This window comes from Phaethon aethereus (genome assembly GCF_964289735.1).
Source record: "Phaethon aethereus genome assembly, chromosome: 3".
NCBI lineage: Eukaryota > Metazoa > Chordata > Aves > Phaethontiformes > Phaethontidae > Phaethon > Phaethon aethereus.
This window is the reverse complement of record NC_138576.1, coordinates 57,278,598-57,296,349: the sequence shown is the minus strand read 5'-3', so window position 1 is coordinate 57,296,349 and position 17,752 is coordinate 57,278,598. Positions and strand designations below refer to the sequence as shown.

Below are 17,752 nucleotides of genomic sequence, written 5' to 3'. Positions count from 1 at the left end.
GACCATCAGCTGTTTCTCCGGCTCTCCAGTTCTGTACAACATGCCTTCCTGGGCTGTATGAAACGCAGCCTTCTGGCCTCTCCTCACAGCTTCTACAGAGCCTTGAGAGTACTGCCTTTTTGTTGACATTTTGCAATGTCAGTTTTATTGCTGTGGATCCATATCCTGGCCCTGATCAGGTTATAAATAGAGATGTAGCCTTTAGGCCACGCTTTTCAGATCTTCACTTCTACCACACAGGCTTCTTCACTGTTTTCCTGAATATTCATGATTGTGTACATCAACTTGAAGTATTTTCTATCAATTAGCCTGGAAAATATTTTCCTGAGAACCTGTCTTCATTGGCTGTTCCTTAAACAGTAGGGCCTCAAGCTGAAGAGGCCTTAACTCAGGAGCAAGTCTGCTAGAGTTCTTGAAGGAATGAATTTTGTAGTTGTGATCAAACCTCGTCAGAGATATGCCACATCTCTAACAATGTCTCATCTCTTGCAGATCCTTAAATTCCCTTAATTTCCTCTCAATAATATTTCTCCAAGATGACTTTGTACTTAGACAGAGCTTACCTTGATTACCTGCATGCAAAAGATTATTTAGCCAAGTAGATACAGTCTTCATAAACTTTGGCCTGTTCATACATCTCTATCTGAAGACCTGCAGTTAGGATGGACCGGAAATAACTGCAGGAGCAACATCTTCATCATGTTGGCTGGAGGTTTTGGGCCTTACATACTGCTGGCATAATACATCCAGGCAGGCCTTCATCAGATTTTCTTGTCCTGCTGTTGAAATGGCAGGCATTTCAAGTAGCTGATTTTTGGATGGGTATCTTATGTCTTCAGGATTGCCTTTACCGTACCATAAAGCCCTTGCTTCTTCCCAGTTTTTATCAGTGTAGGTCTGCCACACCTTTCTAGTGAGATAGGACAAACTGGAGGACCCCTTATGTTGAAAGGTAGGCCTCCTTATCTTGTGGTCCAAGCGGGACCTCTTGGAGGGAGACTCAAGAGCTCCTTAAAAGTTCCTGACAGTTCAGCCGGTCCTTAACGCTGCTGTTAACACATAGCTGCTGTCTCTTACATCTGGTACAGCCCTTCTGCAGCACACACACCTCCTTCCTCTGATTTTCTCTGTCTGCAGGGAGGCCAGTCACATCCCTCATGCCATGGACAATGAGTACCCAGCCATGCCTCCAAGCCAGCATTTCCGGAAATTGGAAATGTTGAAGGGTATCCTCCCTCCATCCTCTTCTGAGAGGGCCTTTCCTTGTGTTCCAGACACAAACACACATTTTGCCTTTAACAAAGCCTCCCTAGTCACTCCAGCTGGCTCTTCTTCCTTAGACATTCTTTTTTGCTTAGACCAAAAGTCAAGCAAAAATCCCTCCACTTGTCTTCTGCAGCCCAGCTCTTGCATCATACACAAGACCAGCTCTTAAAAAGCAGAACTTTAACTGGAAACATAAATACAAATGCGAAGGCCTAGCATGAGTAGTCCCCCGCACCCTTACAGGTAGTTGTCAGTTTTGTTGCATCTTCCCAGTTGGCACTGAGCAGAGCCCTCCAGCTAGCAACAACAGGAACAATTAACCCATCATCTCTGGACCAAACTTCTGTGGCTCTCAAAAAAATGAGAGAATCTGCAAGCTTGTAGATCACTATGCTATGGATAAGGGGCAGGGTAGTTAGTTAAGTATGTGAAGGATGTCCTGCAGCTGCCCAGACAGAAGCCACAAGATTAGATAACTTTGCTCTTTTCCAGGAGTGTACGTATTATACATAAGGTGTTTCATTTTGGGGGTTTTTTTCCCTTTTTCTTCCCTACCACCATTTTCAGATGACAGTGAACAATCTTTGTACAGCTGCAAGTTGCTAGCCTCCAGTCTAAGCTGACTTCCAGGAAATCAGCAGCAAGGCCCTACAGAGGAAAATAATGGACTGTCAGATCATCTGATTTGTCTTTGTGACTTTCTCACTCATATCTCAAGAATACAGATTGGCGAGCTATGAACTAATCTAACTGTGGTTATTGTAGCAAAGTTCTGAGTTGCTGCAGTCTTGAAGGTTGGTAGTGAGGGTTGTTTTTTTCAGTGGAGCTTTGCAGAGCCGCTGGACAGGTTAAATTTCACCAGCCTCCATTTTGATGGAGCTGGAGCCTTTTTGCCCCATTCAAACTCAAGAGTGTCATAGTAATTCAGACTGAAGGTGATGCATGAGTAAATCACAATGACTGTTAAGATGAAGAAACAAGTTTTTTTCAAGCTAGACATAAAAACTCCTACCCATGTTTTTCATCCCTAATGTCTGATCCATTTACTTCTTTGTACAGGAGTAACCTCTGATTGATAAGCATTATGACGATCTTCTAATGGAATTGAGTCTGTCTAGCTGAGGTAAAAATACAGTGACATGCATCACCAGTCCTGTCAATAGAATCTGTAGCATTCCCTTGCATCTTGATGGTCTGTGCAAGTGGAGGTTTGTGGGAAGGTAAACTCATCTTCAACTTTGAAGTTGTAATGCTGTGCTGTCTGCACTAGCCGTCTGTATGAAACAGCCCCGACATTTCAAAATTTTCAGAGACCAGGGACAAGTCTTTATAGAGATGCCTTATAATGCACCGTATCTTTTAATACCACTAAGTTTGTGCTGTGATCTTGCCTGATGATGAGACCTGAAGCTTCTGGAGTACTGGAATTTGGTTTCTCAAATTCAGTGTCTCTAGAATGTGATTTTGCCAGGAAATGGGATATTCAGAAGACAGTGTGTATGGACTGCTGAGATCTGGATAAAGTTGTAGAAGACCTGAGAGGCATCCAGTCTCTCAAAAAGCGTAGAAAGACTGTTTCTCTTGCAAAGACCATGAGGTGCTCTCATGAGGTAGAGTTGTTCTTCTCTAGTTTTCACCAAGCACAGTTGGGTTAATTCTTTTTCCTGCAATTGCTGGGTCAGCTATTATCTAGGCTGTGTTAGTGTATCAGGTAAGGTGGTACCAAATTCTCCTGCAGCATCATTGCCATCCAGTCTAGCTTGAAGTTTATTGCACCTGAGTTCATGTGCATAGTTGACTTTTTCCCTCTTAAACAGAACAATAGATCTTCACTTTCTGATTTCTCTAAATTAAATTAATTGGTTTGCTGGGTGACATAGTTTTGCTGACTGTATTTTGTAGTTGATTCTGCGATAGCAGTACTACAGTTTGCTTCCATCACTTTGTAGCATATGCTTTCAAGAAGCCTTCATGCTACTGATAGATGGATTCCGGTTGCAGCTTGTACTTGATCATGTTTTCATTTGAACCTTCAGTAAGTGCAAGGGTTTGAAATACTACTACAGTAGCCTTAGCTTAAGGGCAGACTTCATTAGCCTGCCAATCTTTCAGCAGACGACTAAGTTATTTACATGCTTACATTTAAGAGGTATCTTCAATAGATTTATAAATAGAACAATAAAGTGCATCAAAAATCTCAAAATGTCACTGTAGACTGTAAAGTTGCAATATAATTGAAAATCAAAATATCTTTCTTAAAAATTCACATAATTTCAGCCCTCAAGTGAAGCAACTGCTGGTTTGGGGGACTGGTTCTTTGTGTTAAGTCATACAGATATTAGGGTGTTAATATTTTTAAATTGCCAATCATTTTAAACAATTACAGTGATATTTTCAAGAGCACACATTAGGGTTCCAAATATTAACAGTTTTCATTAATTCATTCAGCTACCATAGGTACTGCCAAGTTTCCATAGAAGAAAGAAACATGTGCATGTACGTTCTTTTCTGATTTAAAAAATATACATGTTAGAAATAAAGACAATTTCACTAATGATGCAGAAAGATAGACATGCTAACTGCTTGGGACATCTTCATCCCTATTAGAGAATGCAGAAAGAGAAGAGTGTTCTATTTTTTTTCAGAGTTATACTGTCAGTCATTGTGAAATGCACCTTTTTTTAAGGGCCTGGAACCTACAAGGGTTCAGAGTTTGGGCAGTTACTAGTAACTAGCAGAACTATATTCTCGTAATCTGACATGGCAGATTACAATTTTAAATGTACATATAGTCACAGTGAACATATAAGGCTGACGAGGATTGGCAAGAATAACTCAATTGTTAGCGTCATAATAATGTCTTAAATCTTTACAATTTACTGGCTAGTTCTTCAGGGATGCCGCAGGTAATAGGGATGTCTCAGTGCAAGAGCTTTAGGGCAGGCAATGTATTCTTGAGTGTGTCATGCCTGCCACAACAGAGTTTGAATCTTGATTTATACCAGTGCATAGGATTGCCTTAAAGGGTAGCAAGAAAATGGAAAAGTTTTAAATTCCAGATGTTTCAAAAAACTGAAAGCATTTGAATTCCTTATTACTAGTTAAAAAGACTACAAGAATAAAACATACCTGAAAATGAGTGTACCAACCCAGCAGTTGTAGATAATAATCTTGCACAAGAGCATTTTTTAGGTATGGATGCTATTCCTTTTCATGCTTAAATTTTCTAGTAATTGCATGAATCCTTCCAACCAATTGCATGTGCTATTAGGATGGCTGAAAAAGGTTCTTTGCTGAGATACCCACCCAAATTCACATGAAACATTGTCCTTAACAAACCACAGTTTGACTAAACAGCAGCAGGAGAGTTAAAAAAAAAAAAAAGTCCTAAAACCGAAGACAGCAGATGGTAAATCTCAAATTGCATGCTTTAAGTAACAAGTATGTGCCTTGAAAGGGAAAGAAGCTTGCACCTAAAATTATACTGTGCTGCCTGCTTTCATAGCAAGAGGACATTTTGGGGCTTTTTTTTTTTTTTTGGAGATACTTTTTTCTTTGCACTTCATCTAATGACAGTTTTGTTCTTAAGCTGCTATTAAAGGGCACTTTATATTTGGCAATCTGGATATCAAAGATGAGGACATGGCATTATTCCTTCATTTTGCCTGAATATTTCAACTTTCAGTTTTCTATCTTTTAATAGTGCTTACAAAGTGAAGGGGGAGGGGGAAGAATATGTATACTTTAATCAGGTTTGGTTTAGACCACATAGAATAACACATTAGAGAAAAGAAGCAATTACTTAAAAATAGTTGTATTTATATTCCACAATTTGCTCAAATACTGGTTTGTTTTTTTGGTTTTTTGGTTTTTTTTTTTTATAAACTTTCTACAGGATGTTTTAAAACAAGTTCTTCACATTGCTTGTCAACTATGTACTTATGGAATTTGAGGGAAATAGTTCTGGTTGTTTTTACAGTTTAACACATGTACAGTACCAAAATGATGGTGGTTAGTCACATGCAGTCCATATGAGATTCTAACATAACATTTAATGAGTTTTCTGATGTTGACCACCCCTTTGATGCTGAAGGTAATGCATCTGTAGAAAGCAGTGACTGTAGATTTGGGTTACTGCTCTCTGCATCTTCCAGTTTTTCAGTGTTGTCCTCCCAATTAATGTGGAATCTTGTGACTCTGGGATTAGATGCCAAAATATTCCTTTGAAGCTGGGAGAGAAGAAAATATATGGATTATGTAATGTGTACATCTCAAACTGCAGTTCACGTGCATACAGATTTTTTTCCTTTTATTCCCCATAGCCTTGTATGTGTAAAATATTTTATTTAAAAAGGTAGTTCATATAAGTGTGAATCTATAGCTACTATCTATGGATCAAAAACATGCTTACAGAAACACACCACTCATTCATTTACTCTAATATCGTACTCAGCAAAATAACTGCTTTCTTGAGAGGCTATTTTTAACTGTTCCATGAGTTCAAGGCTGTACAAGAACTCTACAAGTGAAGTGCAAGTATTCATTATTTTAGCCAGCTTTTAGTGAAGCAAATGACTACCCTGACAAAGATTTAGCAAACCACAGTACTTCATAAAATTTTGCATCAACTTTATGGTGTTTGCAATAATTGTACCAATTCCATCAAGTGTCTGTCTTTAAGAGTACGATCTTTCCTTAAATTAAGTTGCCATGCTTTAGATTAATTTTGTTAACTGAATTTTAATTTGTCTACTAAAGTTTTAAAGTAAAAACATTATTTAGATTTGGAAGATACTAATATTATGGCAATGGATGTGCCTAGACATTAGTCATATATTTTATTCTCATGACTGACCTTCATTTTCCTTTGAAAACATGTTGTATTCATTTATGTATGTTGCAAAAAAGAAAATGCTCACTTTCAATCTTTCACCATTTACAAGATAATATATAGTTAACTTTGGAGGATGGCAATTTACCACCATTGGCCACTCATTTTGAAAGTTAAGACTGATCACAGGAAAAGTCTGCTTTGGTAGTAATGCTGACTTTATTCTCCAAGGAACTACACTCTCATTAAATGTTTCCCAGCCCTTTATGCAAACTTAACAAGAGCATTTCTTTTTTGGGGCCTAGTAGGGTCTACTACCCATCAATTACAATTAAATACGTTCAATAACTTTCTATTCTACTGGTGTATTTAAGTTCTGTCCCAAAGTCACATTAAGGATTTCTTATGCAAATACATGATAGCTTTTGCTGTTCTTTTTCATAGACGCAGAGCTAGCTTTTTACATAAGCAAATCAGAGAATTAAGACAAGTAGTTCTAGGCATTTCTAAATTCAAGTGCTTAAAGGAAGTCAGCATTCTGGCATTCACATCCAAAATAACAAATATTATTTAAATGAAAGAAAAAAAGAAAGGAACAGATTATAAGTTTAAGAATCCTCAAAATTAACAGTAATTTTGAATTTCGAGAACCTGAGCATCTGATCCCTGAAAGTTTTTAAGCATAGAAAATCATTAGCAACTTTTAAAAACCAATGTACATACCAATTCAGTTTAGGTACATTTGAAGATAATTTCAGAAAATCATTAGCGACTTTTAAAAACCAGTTTACATACCAATTCAGTTTAGGTACATTTGAAGATCAGTTTCAGGGATTATGGGGATTCTCTCTGTACTGGTCATTACAATACATGCATTATCCCATTCATTTCTTCATATATCCAGTCATGCAATTCATACAAACTTGAGAAATAACAAAATTTTCAACATTGCACAACTTTGGAACCTTAGTACAAGTGTGTACACTTATCTTTATGAAAGAGAAAACCCAACTCCACAAAATCTTCTATGAGAACAAACCCAGGTGCTGTATAGAACCTCATTGGTTGTACAGAGTCTGCCTGGGTAGAGTACTTCACAGGATTTTGACTAGTTTTTGATGCTTAATTGATTCTTCTCAAGGTATTAAGTTCCAAGTCCTTCTGTTTCACATCATCTTTTAATTCTAGTCCTGGTTTAATTTTTATCATGAAGGATATATATATTTTTAAAAACTTAGTCTGTATACTTCCTTGGTCAAGTTGTCCATTGACCAGATAATCATCTGACCTGCTCTTACCAGGTTACCCATCTTCTCTCATTTTATACATAACTTATTCTTCAGTTTGTTTGTTACTGTTTTGCAGAAACTGCATCTCTAACACTAGAACAGATGGATAATGACTGTATTAAATTAATACTTAAAACTTAGTTCCAGGTTGACTGTCCTAGAAAAAAACATTATACTGCTTTTCAGAAGAACTGAGCCACTTTGCCAACAGTGGTGCAGGTAAAGGGAACCCAACGGTTTATTTCACACAGTCAGTGTAAAATAATAATGTAGTCCAGCCAAGGCTTCAAGCTGGTGGAAACTGCTGCAGGTTTCACAATGTTTTCCAAATTTATGGCAACTACATGGCACTTGTAGTTTGCGCCCCCGTAAGCATTTTCCATTATTTGATGCCTTGTTCCACACACTTTATGGAATTACTTCGGGTTTGATTTTGTTTCTTAAAAACCTCTTTCTACAAGCATACCTTTGACATATGACTAGAACAAAATATGACTTACCTTAGAAAAATCTGGCTTTACTGGTGGATTCTCTCTCAGTTCTGTTTCGGTATATTCATTGTTTACATAGTAGCCGACTCTAATAAATTCTTGAGCTCGATAGGTGCATGTAATTAGCACAACTGTAACACCTACTGCATCTGCATCTGGAATAAGCCCTGGATTAGGTGCATCAGCCTAAACATGAAAGGGAAAGATGGATTAAAATAAAATTGGATACCACCTGCCTATCTAGCAAGAGAATCTTAAGTAGGATGTCTTAGCAGCTGAGTAGCGGCTATATTTTAAAACTGTTGTTCAAGTTAACTAGAAAATAGACCTTCTTTCACAACATCAGCCCTGAATTTAAGACACTATGCTCTAGAGACAGAATTACTTTGAATACAGTAATATTGTGTGCTGACATTTCTTATGGGTGATTAGACAGCTTTGATCCAAAACTGCTTTTAAATATATAACCAGCTGAACTGTTGTTCGTCCAAGTGTAATAACATCCCTCCAGTTCTACAGTGCCATTGTTCTCTAGCCCAACTTGGTAATTTAGTAAAGTAAGATTTTAAAATTTTTTTTCCCTCCACTTCTGAGATTGTCTGTATGTGTGTTTTTAACAAGAATAAACCCTTAAAAATATAGACTGCAATTTATACTTCAGCAAGAAGAGCAGGGACAGGCTATGGTGAGGTTTGAGCTGTTCCACAGATTTCTACGGAAGTAATAAACTACTCTCTCTTGCCTCCTGCATGCCTACGTTTGTTAAAATGCATGCAGCTAAATGCATCATTGCTCTAAGACATGTGATGTATTTTCAGACATGATGCAATCCCAGTTAACAGGCAACTCTTAGAATCTTTCTCAATGTCCGTCCTTACCATGGCTCTGCAGTTATTAATAATCAATAAGACGACTTGCCTTGTAAAATGTGGCTCACATCAGTCCCTTAAAATGCTTCCTAACTATGCATTTATTGATAAAATATGATACCTCATTCTGCTGCAGGATTTAAAGTAACAGCAATCTAAGCATAAATGAACCAGCTTCATATTTACAAGTGTACATGAAGATCTGAATCCAACAATGAACACCTGTGTCGCAAGTACAAGTTCATATTAACAATGTATGTTAGAATGGTTCAGGTTTATCGAATCTTGCCTTAGGACAGAGGATGAATGGCATTAATTACAGAATCATTAAGGTTGGAAAAGACCTTTAAGGTCATCAAGTCTGACCGCTAACCCAACAGCACCACGCCTACTAAACCATGTCCCAATTCCTGCTGTCCCTACTTTTCTGTGGTACTTATATGCTCAAGCACTGTGTAATTTGGAAGCTAGCGGTCACGCATCACTGGCTTCTGCTCTTTGCTACTTCAATTCTAAGCCTTCAAACCAGTCTAGCTTTTTATAAGAAGCTGTAGGCACTTCACAGAAGAATTAGATGAGTCAGACTTCTCACTGGGGTACAAATACACCAGGGTGAGGAGAAACAACCAAGGAATCAGGTAGAACGCAACTTCCTCCAGCCCTTAAGGGAACAGAAAATGACCAAATGGCTTTACAAGTTGCACAGGGGAATGGAAAAGATGACCAAGGAATAGGACAAGTGTAGAAGCTTGAAGAAATCACAAGAACTGCCAATACAGATGAAATCACTACTTTAATTCAGTAGTCACCCTTTGAACAGTGCCCAGGACCATTTGATTACTTTAAATTCCACAGTGGGCAGTTATAAAATAATATATTGGAAAAGGACACAATTCTATTTAACCCCCCATGAAACTCAACTCACCACCTTATGTGGGATTTTAGCTCTTCCAGCTTCCCATTGTCATTTTGTGTCCTGTAGTATCCTATGATACAGTTGTGAACCCAAGGAAATACTCTGTTTTAATCCTACTTAACTCACAAGCATTGTTTTGCCGAATGGAAAAGACACTGAACACTGTTTAAAAAAAAAAAAAGCTGCTTTTTTTCCTCAAATATTGAACTTCCTGCCTCAGATGTCAAACGTCTTAATTGCCCAGGAAACACGTGATCACATACAGGTCCAAGAAAAAACAAGAGTTTGGTATGACCATTTGATAAGTGAACAGTTGCAAATAAATATTTTGGTAGGCAAAAAGAGGCAGTAGGATTAACTTTTGCATAAAAATCACTGTATTAATATGCCATTCTTATGCTAGAAATTACTTAAGAATTTTACAAAATCACTCTATGTATTTGTTGTCTTGTTCTTCCACATGATACATTTATTTACATAGCTATTACTGCAGAGTAGCTAAGTTAGTGTAAGGCCATATTCTCACTTCAAGATAGTAAATTACTTATGTGCTTATATTCTCAAAAAGAAGTTTCTGTGAATTTGTAACAAATCCCCACGTGCATACAGAGAAGGAATCAGGTTTTACTACTTATATCTTGGTATTTAGAATCAAATAGGCCAAGCTGCAGGCCTTTAATACTGAAATATTTTTAAATGTAAAAAAAAAAAAACACAAAAGAAAAAAAAGAGGGCTGATTTTTGCAGTTCAAACTTGCACATAGTTCTCCATCTTTCTGTACGTAAGGCTGACTCCCCAGCCTGACGCACAGCTTCTTTTCAAAGGTAGTTTTACCATCCTTGGTATTTTATCTGTGTGATACTCCATTTTACTTGCTGTTTCAGCCATCTTCCTGTTTAGAAAAATCTACAGCATATTATTAGCTGAAAATTTTATACACCTCTGCAAAGGTCCTTTCCTTGTGCTGTCCCTAGTGAACACAATCTCCTTTCTTCACATTATACACCTCCCGCAGTTCTGTACTTTGCCCCGTTCTGCCCTTCCCTTGCTAGTTCTACCCATCTCCCAGGCTGCTTCAGTGCGCTGAATAAAATGGCTTCAGTCATCAGCAAAGGCTTATTGCAGCACTTTGTTTTTTGGTGGTCTCTTGTGTACATATTAGCCGAGTCCTACCCTCACCTGAAATCCAGTGCTTTTGAAGTCTAATACACTTAGGCCAACAGTACTTCCATAAGAAATAAAAGGGATACTTTAATGTAACACCGGAGTACTGACTCTCTTATAGTACCTATTCCAATCTAAGCAAAATGTCTACATATCTACTCCTAACGTAGCTGTAGTGGCATTTACAACTGGGATACAACTGATGAGTCCATCCTACAGAAACTGCAAGACCAGTAAGTTTAATTTTCAACACCTTCCTAATTATACAGACAAAACATGACTTTTTAGGTACCTGCCTCCTGCTCCTTCCCATCACTATCAACAATGAATATTCATAACTTAATTGAGAACAGTGCGTTTTTTAAATTAGAAATGTAAACGGCAGCTGAGTTCTCTGGATATAGTGCTACAATGTAGCCCCTTTGAGGGCAACAGAGGATCACCTATTTCAGACCAATTAATGCCATAAGCCATAATGGCTTGATAATGGAAGAACTGTTAATAAATGATGCATTTGTTACACATCTGCTTTATGTGTAGTGTGGAAAAATTAGGCCCAGCTCCAAAACCAAACAGTAATGTTTCAAGACTGATTTGCATGTGTGGTTGATAAATGTAACCTCCAGCCTAATCCTCCTATTCCTTTAGCCTGTCTGGTAGGAAAAAAAAGAGTTCCTGGAATTTACAGGATTAATCAAGATGCCTCACAAATGCTGGTATTATTTTAATACAGTTACAGTAACTGTGAGAAAGAAGAAAGTGTATTCATTAGTGCTTTTTTGTTTTAATGCTCGTATTCCAGCATGCATTTGCCATTAAATAGTTAACTGAATTTCTAGTATTTGGGAAAGTAGCATGGTTATTATACAATAAGCTGTACTCAGTTTCAATCTGATTTTTCCGCTGGTTGATTTTGCTCTCAGTTTACAAGACAAATAGTAGGATTTGATAAATAGAGAAAAAAGTGAGCTAAATCGTAGTTTTAAGTAAAAAAAAAACCCAAACAAACAAACAAAAACTTCCTTAAGAATTTAGGCAAGTCTCCTTTAGTTTTTTTCCCTTCTCACTGACTTAAAATGGAAACCAGAATAAGGTAGTAAGCCATCTTAGTGCTGCTCCTTCCCTGCTTTCCTTACCTTCATTATTCCTTCTTAGTAATTTTTGGCTTTAACAATAGTATTTCATTGGACTGTCACATGTTAGACAGTCTTGATCTACACACTTGTGTCCCAAATGCCTGCTATCTACCGTTGGAATTCTGTCTTCTTTTAAAAACTGCTATATATCATTGTGATTTAGCGTGCTTAGCCAAACATCATGGCTGAACGTTTATCCTGCCAAATAAAAATGAACTCTTGACTGTTCTGGCCGAGTTTTACAATTAATTTGTTGGCCTGATCTTCTGAAGATGTTGTCTACATTAACCTAGTGCTCCTGATCGTCTGAAACTGCCACCAACTACAGCAGAGTTAAGCTTGATGGTGCTAGTGTAAACTAGGTAACTGGCACTCTTGATTACTGAGTGATCTAGAATATATTCATAAACCAGACTGGTCAAAATTATCCGTAGCTACGGGAACAGTGCTTATATCACTATCGCTAATTACTGATTCCACAAGTGAAAATACTACTGTGTAAATACCAGGGGCAAGAAATACAGCTTATGAACAGACTTTAAAGGAAGGTGTATCATACCTGAAGAGCTCACTGAAATATTTTTCTAGCTTACTGTTATTTTTCAAGTGCCTCTTATTTTGATATCTTTAAATAAGTTAACATAGCCCCTTTAGCAACAGTTAAATCAAACTTACCTGAAATACAAACATGTGTCTGCCCGCAGGAACAGGTCCTACTAAAACAGAGTCTAACACCTGATCATACTCTTCACTTTCAGCTGAACCCACATAAATAATTTTCCATTCCAAATCTACAGCAAAACAAACAAACAAAACAACATTATTTATCATTACAGTTAAGGGTCTTCCGCTCTAGCCTATCTACAGTTTTGCATAGCCTAAAATTGCTTCTTTGGCAATGGGCCTAAAATAAGAAGGACCTGTCTTCACTGGGGAAACTTATCAATGCCTGCCCCAGTCCTCGTCAACCAGACCATCCCACCATCTCTCTCTAGTCAGTCAGTACCGCAGAAATCCCTGTTTTCATAGTCTGGTTAATTTTCAGATTTTATACAGACAAGGCCCATTTACTTGTTGGGAGCGGTGTTCAGCATTTTCTCAAAGCCTGTCGGAATGGCTGCAGCACAGGGATGGTGCCTATATACACCTATAACGCACTGCGTGCCTTGAATACTCACTCACCTCACAAAAAGAAATTCCCACCTTCCACATATACATTGCACAGCTTAAATTACACAGATCATGGAAGGTGGTTCACTGAATAAGAAAACCCATTGTATAAGCAGCAGGCACACTTAACTGTATGGCCCCATTCCTTCATAAGTAATTTGTGTAACCTGAGAAGCATGTAAAATTGTGATAGCATGAATAGATCATATTCTGATTGAAGATATGGGTGCTTGGATTTTATCCACATTCTGAAATGGAATTACAGAAAAAAAAAAGTAAATGTAGCATTTTCCTTCTTAAAATAATGCACTAAAATCAAACATTTCTTACAATTCATTTTTTCCTAACTCACCCTCTCCATCACAGGTGTTTGAAAGTTGAAACTGCAAATCGGCTCACATTAGCTCTTCCTGGACCAGCTTTTCACTTTTGCTTTTTCATTCAAAGGTACATGCATAAATACACACATACAGAACTAATCTTAAAAGACACATTTTTGTTTTTTTAAACAAGAGGGAAAAAAAAAGATCACCACTGCAGAAAACTATGACTAAGTCTTTTTTTTTCTTTAAATGAAACTGTTGCTTCAAAACCATACCTTAAAAACTTAAACTGTGTATTTCATATTTTCTTCCTTATGAACAATGCCCTGACTGTCTATGCAAAAGCACTGTACACTATTATGTTTACTTTATTACTATTCTCTGCAAAATCCAAAGGTCTACCATTTGTTTTCTTGATGCAGGAATGGAACTTCAGCATAGAAAAAAACCTAGCACTTCAACAGAACTTGTCTGATTTAGGATTGCAACTCTCTTTCCTCATTAATGAATTCTTCTTGCTTATCATATGTTTAACATCAACGCAGGTATTGGGGGTGGAAGCAACATAATTAACAGGGCTTAGAAAAGGATTTTACCCCTTTGTAACAGCACAGCACAATTGGCCAGGTTGTGTATCAGAGCCTTTATTTACCTTGTAAGCATCTAGTACTAGCTACTGCCAGTACTGTAGGCGACTAAGAACCTCTTTTGTCAGCATCTGTGCAAGCTACCAGGTGTAAGAAGTGAGGACTTTTAGACTAAACTACTTAAGATTATCACACCACCATGTGCTGTTATTCTAGGAGAACAGTATAAACTTTGTTCTAAACAAGTAGTATTTAGTACTGAAAAAATCGTGTTTTTGAAAGCAAGTTTTAAATTATACATTTAATAGGTTGATCCAAGTGTTGTTTTGGTATCTTGATACAGAATAACAGCTTTAAAAAAAAAAAAAAAAAGAGGGCTGGACTTCACGAATTTAATTTTAAGATCAGTGGTGCACAGGACTGGCTTAAGAGAAAGCAGCACAGTAAATAGACATATTAGCAAGTGAAAGCTAAGGCAACAACAGCAAATTTTTCATCAAGTATGGAAAGGCTGTGTTTAATCTTATTTTTAAATATGAAAGATAGCTGTGCTCATCCTGAATTTATCCTGTAGTCTAACTTGCATTTAGGTGGGGGAAGCGAGACGACAAATTTTCCATTAGACCATCTGTAATTCTTTTCATCCCAACTGTCCGGTATTAACTCTTAGCGTAAATCCAGAAAGTGAGGAGCACAGCACGTACCGCTGCGCACAACTGGAAGGAAAGGCATAGCGCCTTGTGCCGAGCCCCCACGACAGGCACTGCCATCGAAGGGTCTGGTCAGGCCAGACTGACTAGAGGGGTCCGGGCAGCAGCCTGGAGGCGGGCACGGGGCACACCCTGCCACGGGCAGCTCCGGCTAAGACGTGGGGCCGCTGCAGAAGGACAGGCTAGCGGCACAGGCTTGAAGGAAATGCCGGGCTCAGACGAGACTTCCCCTCAAGTTCCCGCCGTCCCTCCCAGCGACGGCAGAGCGGAGCAAGCCCAGCCGTCCGCGCCGTCACCAGGCCGCCGGCACGGGCCAGTAGAAAGTACTGCAGAAGCAGGCTGGGTGAGACAAGTTTAACCGCAACGAGCGAGAGCCTGCCAGGCGTTATCACCTGCGAACTCCGGCTTTCCCTCTGGCGGCTCTCGCCCCTCAGGCTGCTGAGACTCCCTTGGCGAGCAGGCGGTGTTGCTCTCCGCCGGGGGCCATAAGCGGCCTCCTCCCGGAGCGGCAGCCGCTCACTCGCAGCGCCCGCGCTGCCCCTCCCCGCCCGGCGCCTTCTTCGCCCCCGAGCCGCGGCGTTCAAAACTCCCGCCCGAGGGGCGACGCGCGGCCTCTCGGGGCGACTCCCGCGGAGAGCGGCGGCGCGGCCTACCGGTGGCCCGGCGGGTGGCGCTGCGGAGCGCCGCCAAGGCGAAGGCGGCTCGCGGCCCGCCCGGCTGAGGGGAAGGCGGGAGCCCGCCGGCGGCGCGGTGCGCCCCTCGGCTGGGAGCACAGCCGGCGCCCCACGTTCAGGCGAGGGGTCCCCGCGGGGCGGCTGCAGGGCGGCGCCGCCGGGGCTGCCCCCTCTGGCGGCAGCCGGTAACTTTCGAGCGACTTCCAAAAATAGTGGCTGGCGGCCGGCCCCCTCCCCCACCGGCAGGTCTCCCGCAGCCGCCGGGCCGAGCCGCCGGTCCCCCGCACCCACCGCGCCGTACCCCGCCGCGGCAGCCAGCTGCCGGCACCCGGGGGCGATCCCGCCCGCCTCTGCTTCCACAGCTTGCCTTTTTTTTTTTTTTTTTTTTTTTTTTAAGTATTAAAATGGAGCACGAGGCCAACGAAACGCTCGCTACGGAGCGTTTTCCGCGCCTCGAGTAACGCCCGGGCGTAGGGGCGCCGACCGCCCAAGAGCCCCGCTGCCCGCGGGGATGCGCGGCAGCCGAGCCCGATTAACCCTCTCCCTGTCGCGCTCCCCCCCCCCCACGCACACAAAGCTGGCAACATGGCTACCACCACTCTAACAAGTTCCTCGCAACTTGAAGCTCGCCTGGCCGATGCCGCGGCGCGGCGGGGAGAGGCAGCCCCGGCTGGGCGGCCAGGGCAGGCGAACGCCGCCAACTTTCCCCGCTGGGCTCGGCGAGAGCGGTTTTCTCCGCCGGCGGCAGGTCGGGCGCCGGCGAGCACATCCCTTCGCCTCGGCACGGCGATGCGGTGAAGGAGAAACTGTGAAATTGTAGGAGCAGGCCTGTGCAAAGTTTAAGCCTTAAAACCCCTGAAACTAAGAGCCCGGGGTTACAAAATCCGTATCGGGAAAAAATCTACTCACCTTCCGACAGGTCCTCTATGCACTCAAATGTGATTTCGAATTGGAAAGGATTGTAGAAAGGAGAAGGATTATCCAACACCACTACATTGTTCACCTGAACCTTTGCCATATTTTGAAAAAACACAAACAATAGGAAGAGCGTGTTAACGCAGCACAATAAAGTCCAGTGTGTTGGCTTTTTTGCAACGCGCAAACCCCCGCGCCAGTGCCTGAGCGAGGCTGCGGAGCTGCGACTTGCAGAAACTTTTTTTTCCCCCTTTTATTTACACCAGGAGCACTCCACACTGTTTGCAGCTTTCCTATTTCACTAAACTACAGCCCATTCTGCCCTGCTCGCCGCCAGCGCCCGCCCGGATTGGCCGCACGCCGGGCGAGGGCCCTCCTCCCCGCGCGCGGCTGCCGAGCGGCAGCAAGATGGGCTCCGCCGCTCCCGCTCGGCCCGCGGCGCCTCGCCGCAGCGCCCCCGCCCGGCGCGCGGAGGAAACGGACTGCCAACGGCTGCGCCGGGCCGGGCGGGGCCGAGGCCAGCCGGGCGGAGCCGGGGCGGGCGGCAGCCCAGGTGGAGTCCCCCGCCCCGGCCGGCTTCGCCCGTCCTCACCCGTGGGGCTCTGCCATGTGCCGTGGGGGCTGTCGTTCTTGTGGGTTTGTTTGGGGTTTTTTTTAAGGCTTTTTTGGTGTGTGTGTCCCCAAAGGTGGTAGGGGTGATGCACTGAGCTGGTTTCGCAGGGACTGGGTGCTGGTGGGGTCCCAGGTGACAGGGTCAGTCTGGCTCAGGGCTGTGGGTCTGCATGGGGGTCGTCAGCTGGCAGGAGGCTGACCCCACCAGGGAGCCAAGCCATCCTGGTCAGCACCACAGCGACAGCCGCCTGGTTGAAGGCAGGATGCCAGGAGGTGGCGTAACAGGGAGCCCAGCTGGTGCCTCGCTCACTGGGGTGCTCCCTGAATGGAGTGGGGATTGCTGGCAGGCTGCTGGGCACCTGGGGTGTGGGTGGGCTCTCTGCACGAGTCTGAGTTCTGCCATGAATCCACCCATAGAGAGAGGCTGTGGAGGGTCAAAGTGTGTCTTTTACACAGCAGTGCTGTCAAGAAGCCATCCCAATCCTATATTTGTAAAGAAGGGCTTAGGTAACATAAACAGTGAAACAACACGTATCTCTGTGCAGCAGGAGGAAGCCCAGTGAGTAGGCCATCTTGTGCGGCAGCAACAGGCGTGTAGAGGAAGCCATCTTGTGCGGCAGCAACAGGCGTGTAGAGGAAGCCATCTTGTGTGGCAGCAGGAGGCCGGTAGAGGCAGCCATCTTGTGGCTGCCATGCACAAGGGATGGGGAGGAGTGACATAGCACTGTAGCACCAGTTTACATACCTCACGCTTCTGTCAGGGGAAAGCAAAAAGTGCTCAGGGCTCGGGGGATGTGA

The 17,752-nt window shown here is 42.0% G+C and overlaps 2 protein-coding genes across 2 annotated transcripts in view; one reads left to right on the top strand and one right to left on the bottom strand.

Annotated features, from left to right (window-relative positions):
- Positions 1-17,752, top strand: part of MCM9 (minichromosome maintenance 9 homologous recombination repair factor) — a 56,940-nt gene that overhangs the window by 24,006 nt on the left and 15,182 nt on the right.
- On the bottom strand, positions 5,114-16,445 carry ASF1A (anti-silencing function 1A histone chaperone; the record flags this gene model as incomplete). Its single annotated transcript, XM_081997462.1, has 4 exons — positions 5,114-5,495; positions 7,887-8,063; positions 12,639-12,754; positions 16,337-16,445. The coding sequence occupies 4 exons, from the start codon at positions 16,443-16,445 to the stop codon at positions 5,283-5,285; spliced, it is 615 nt and encodes a 204-aa protein (XP_081853588.1). The 3' UTR covers positions 5,114-5,282.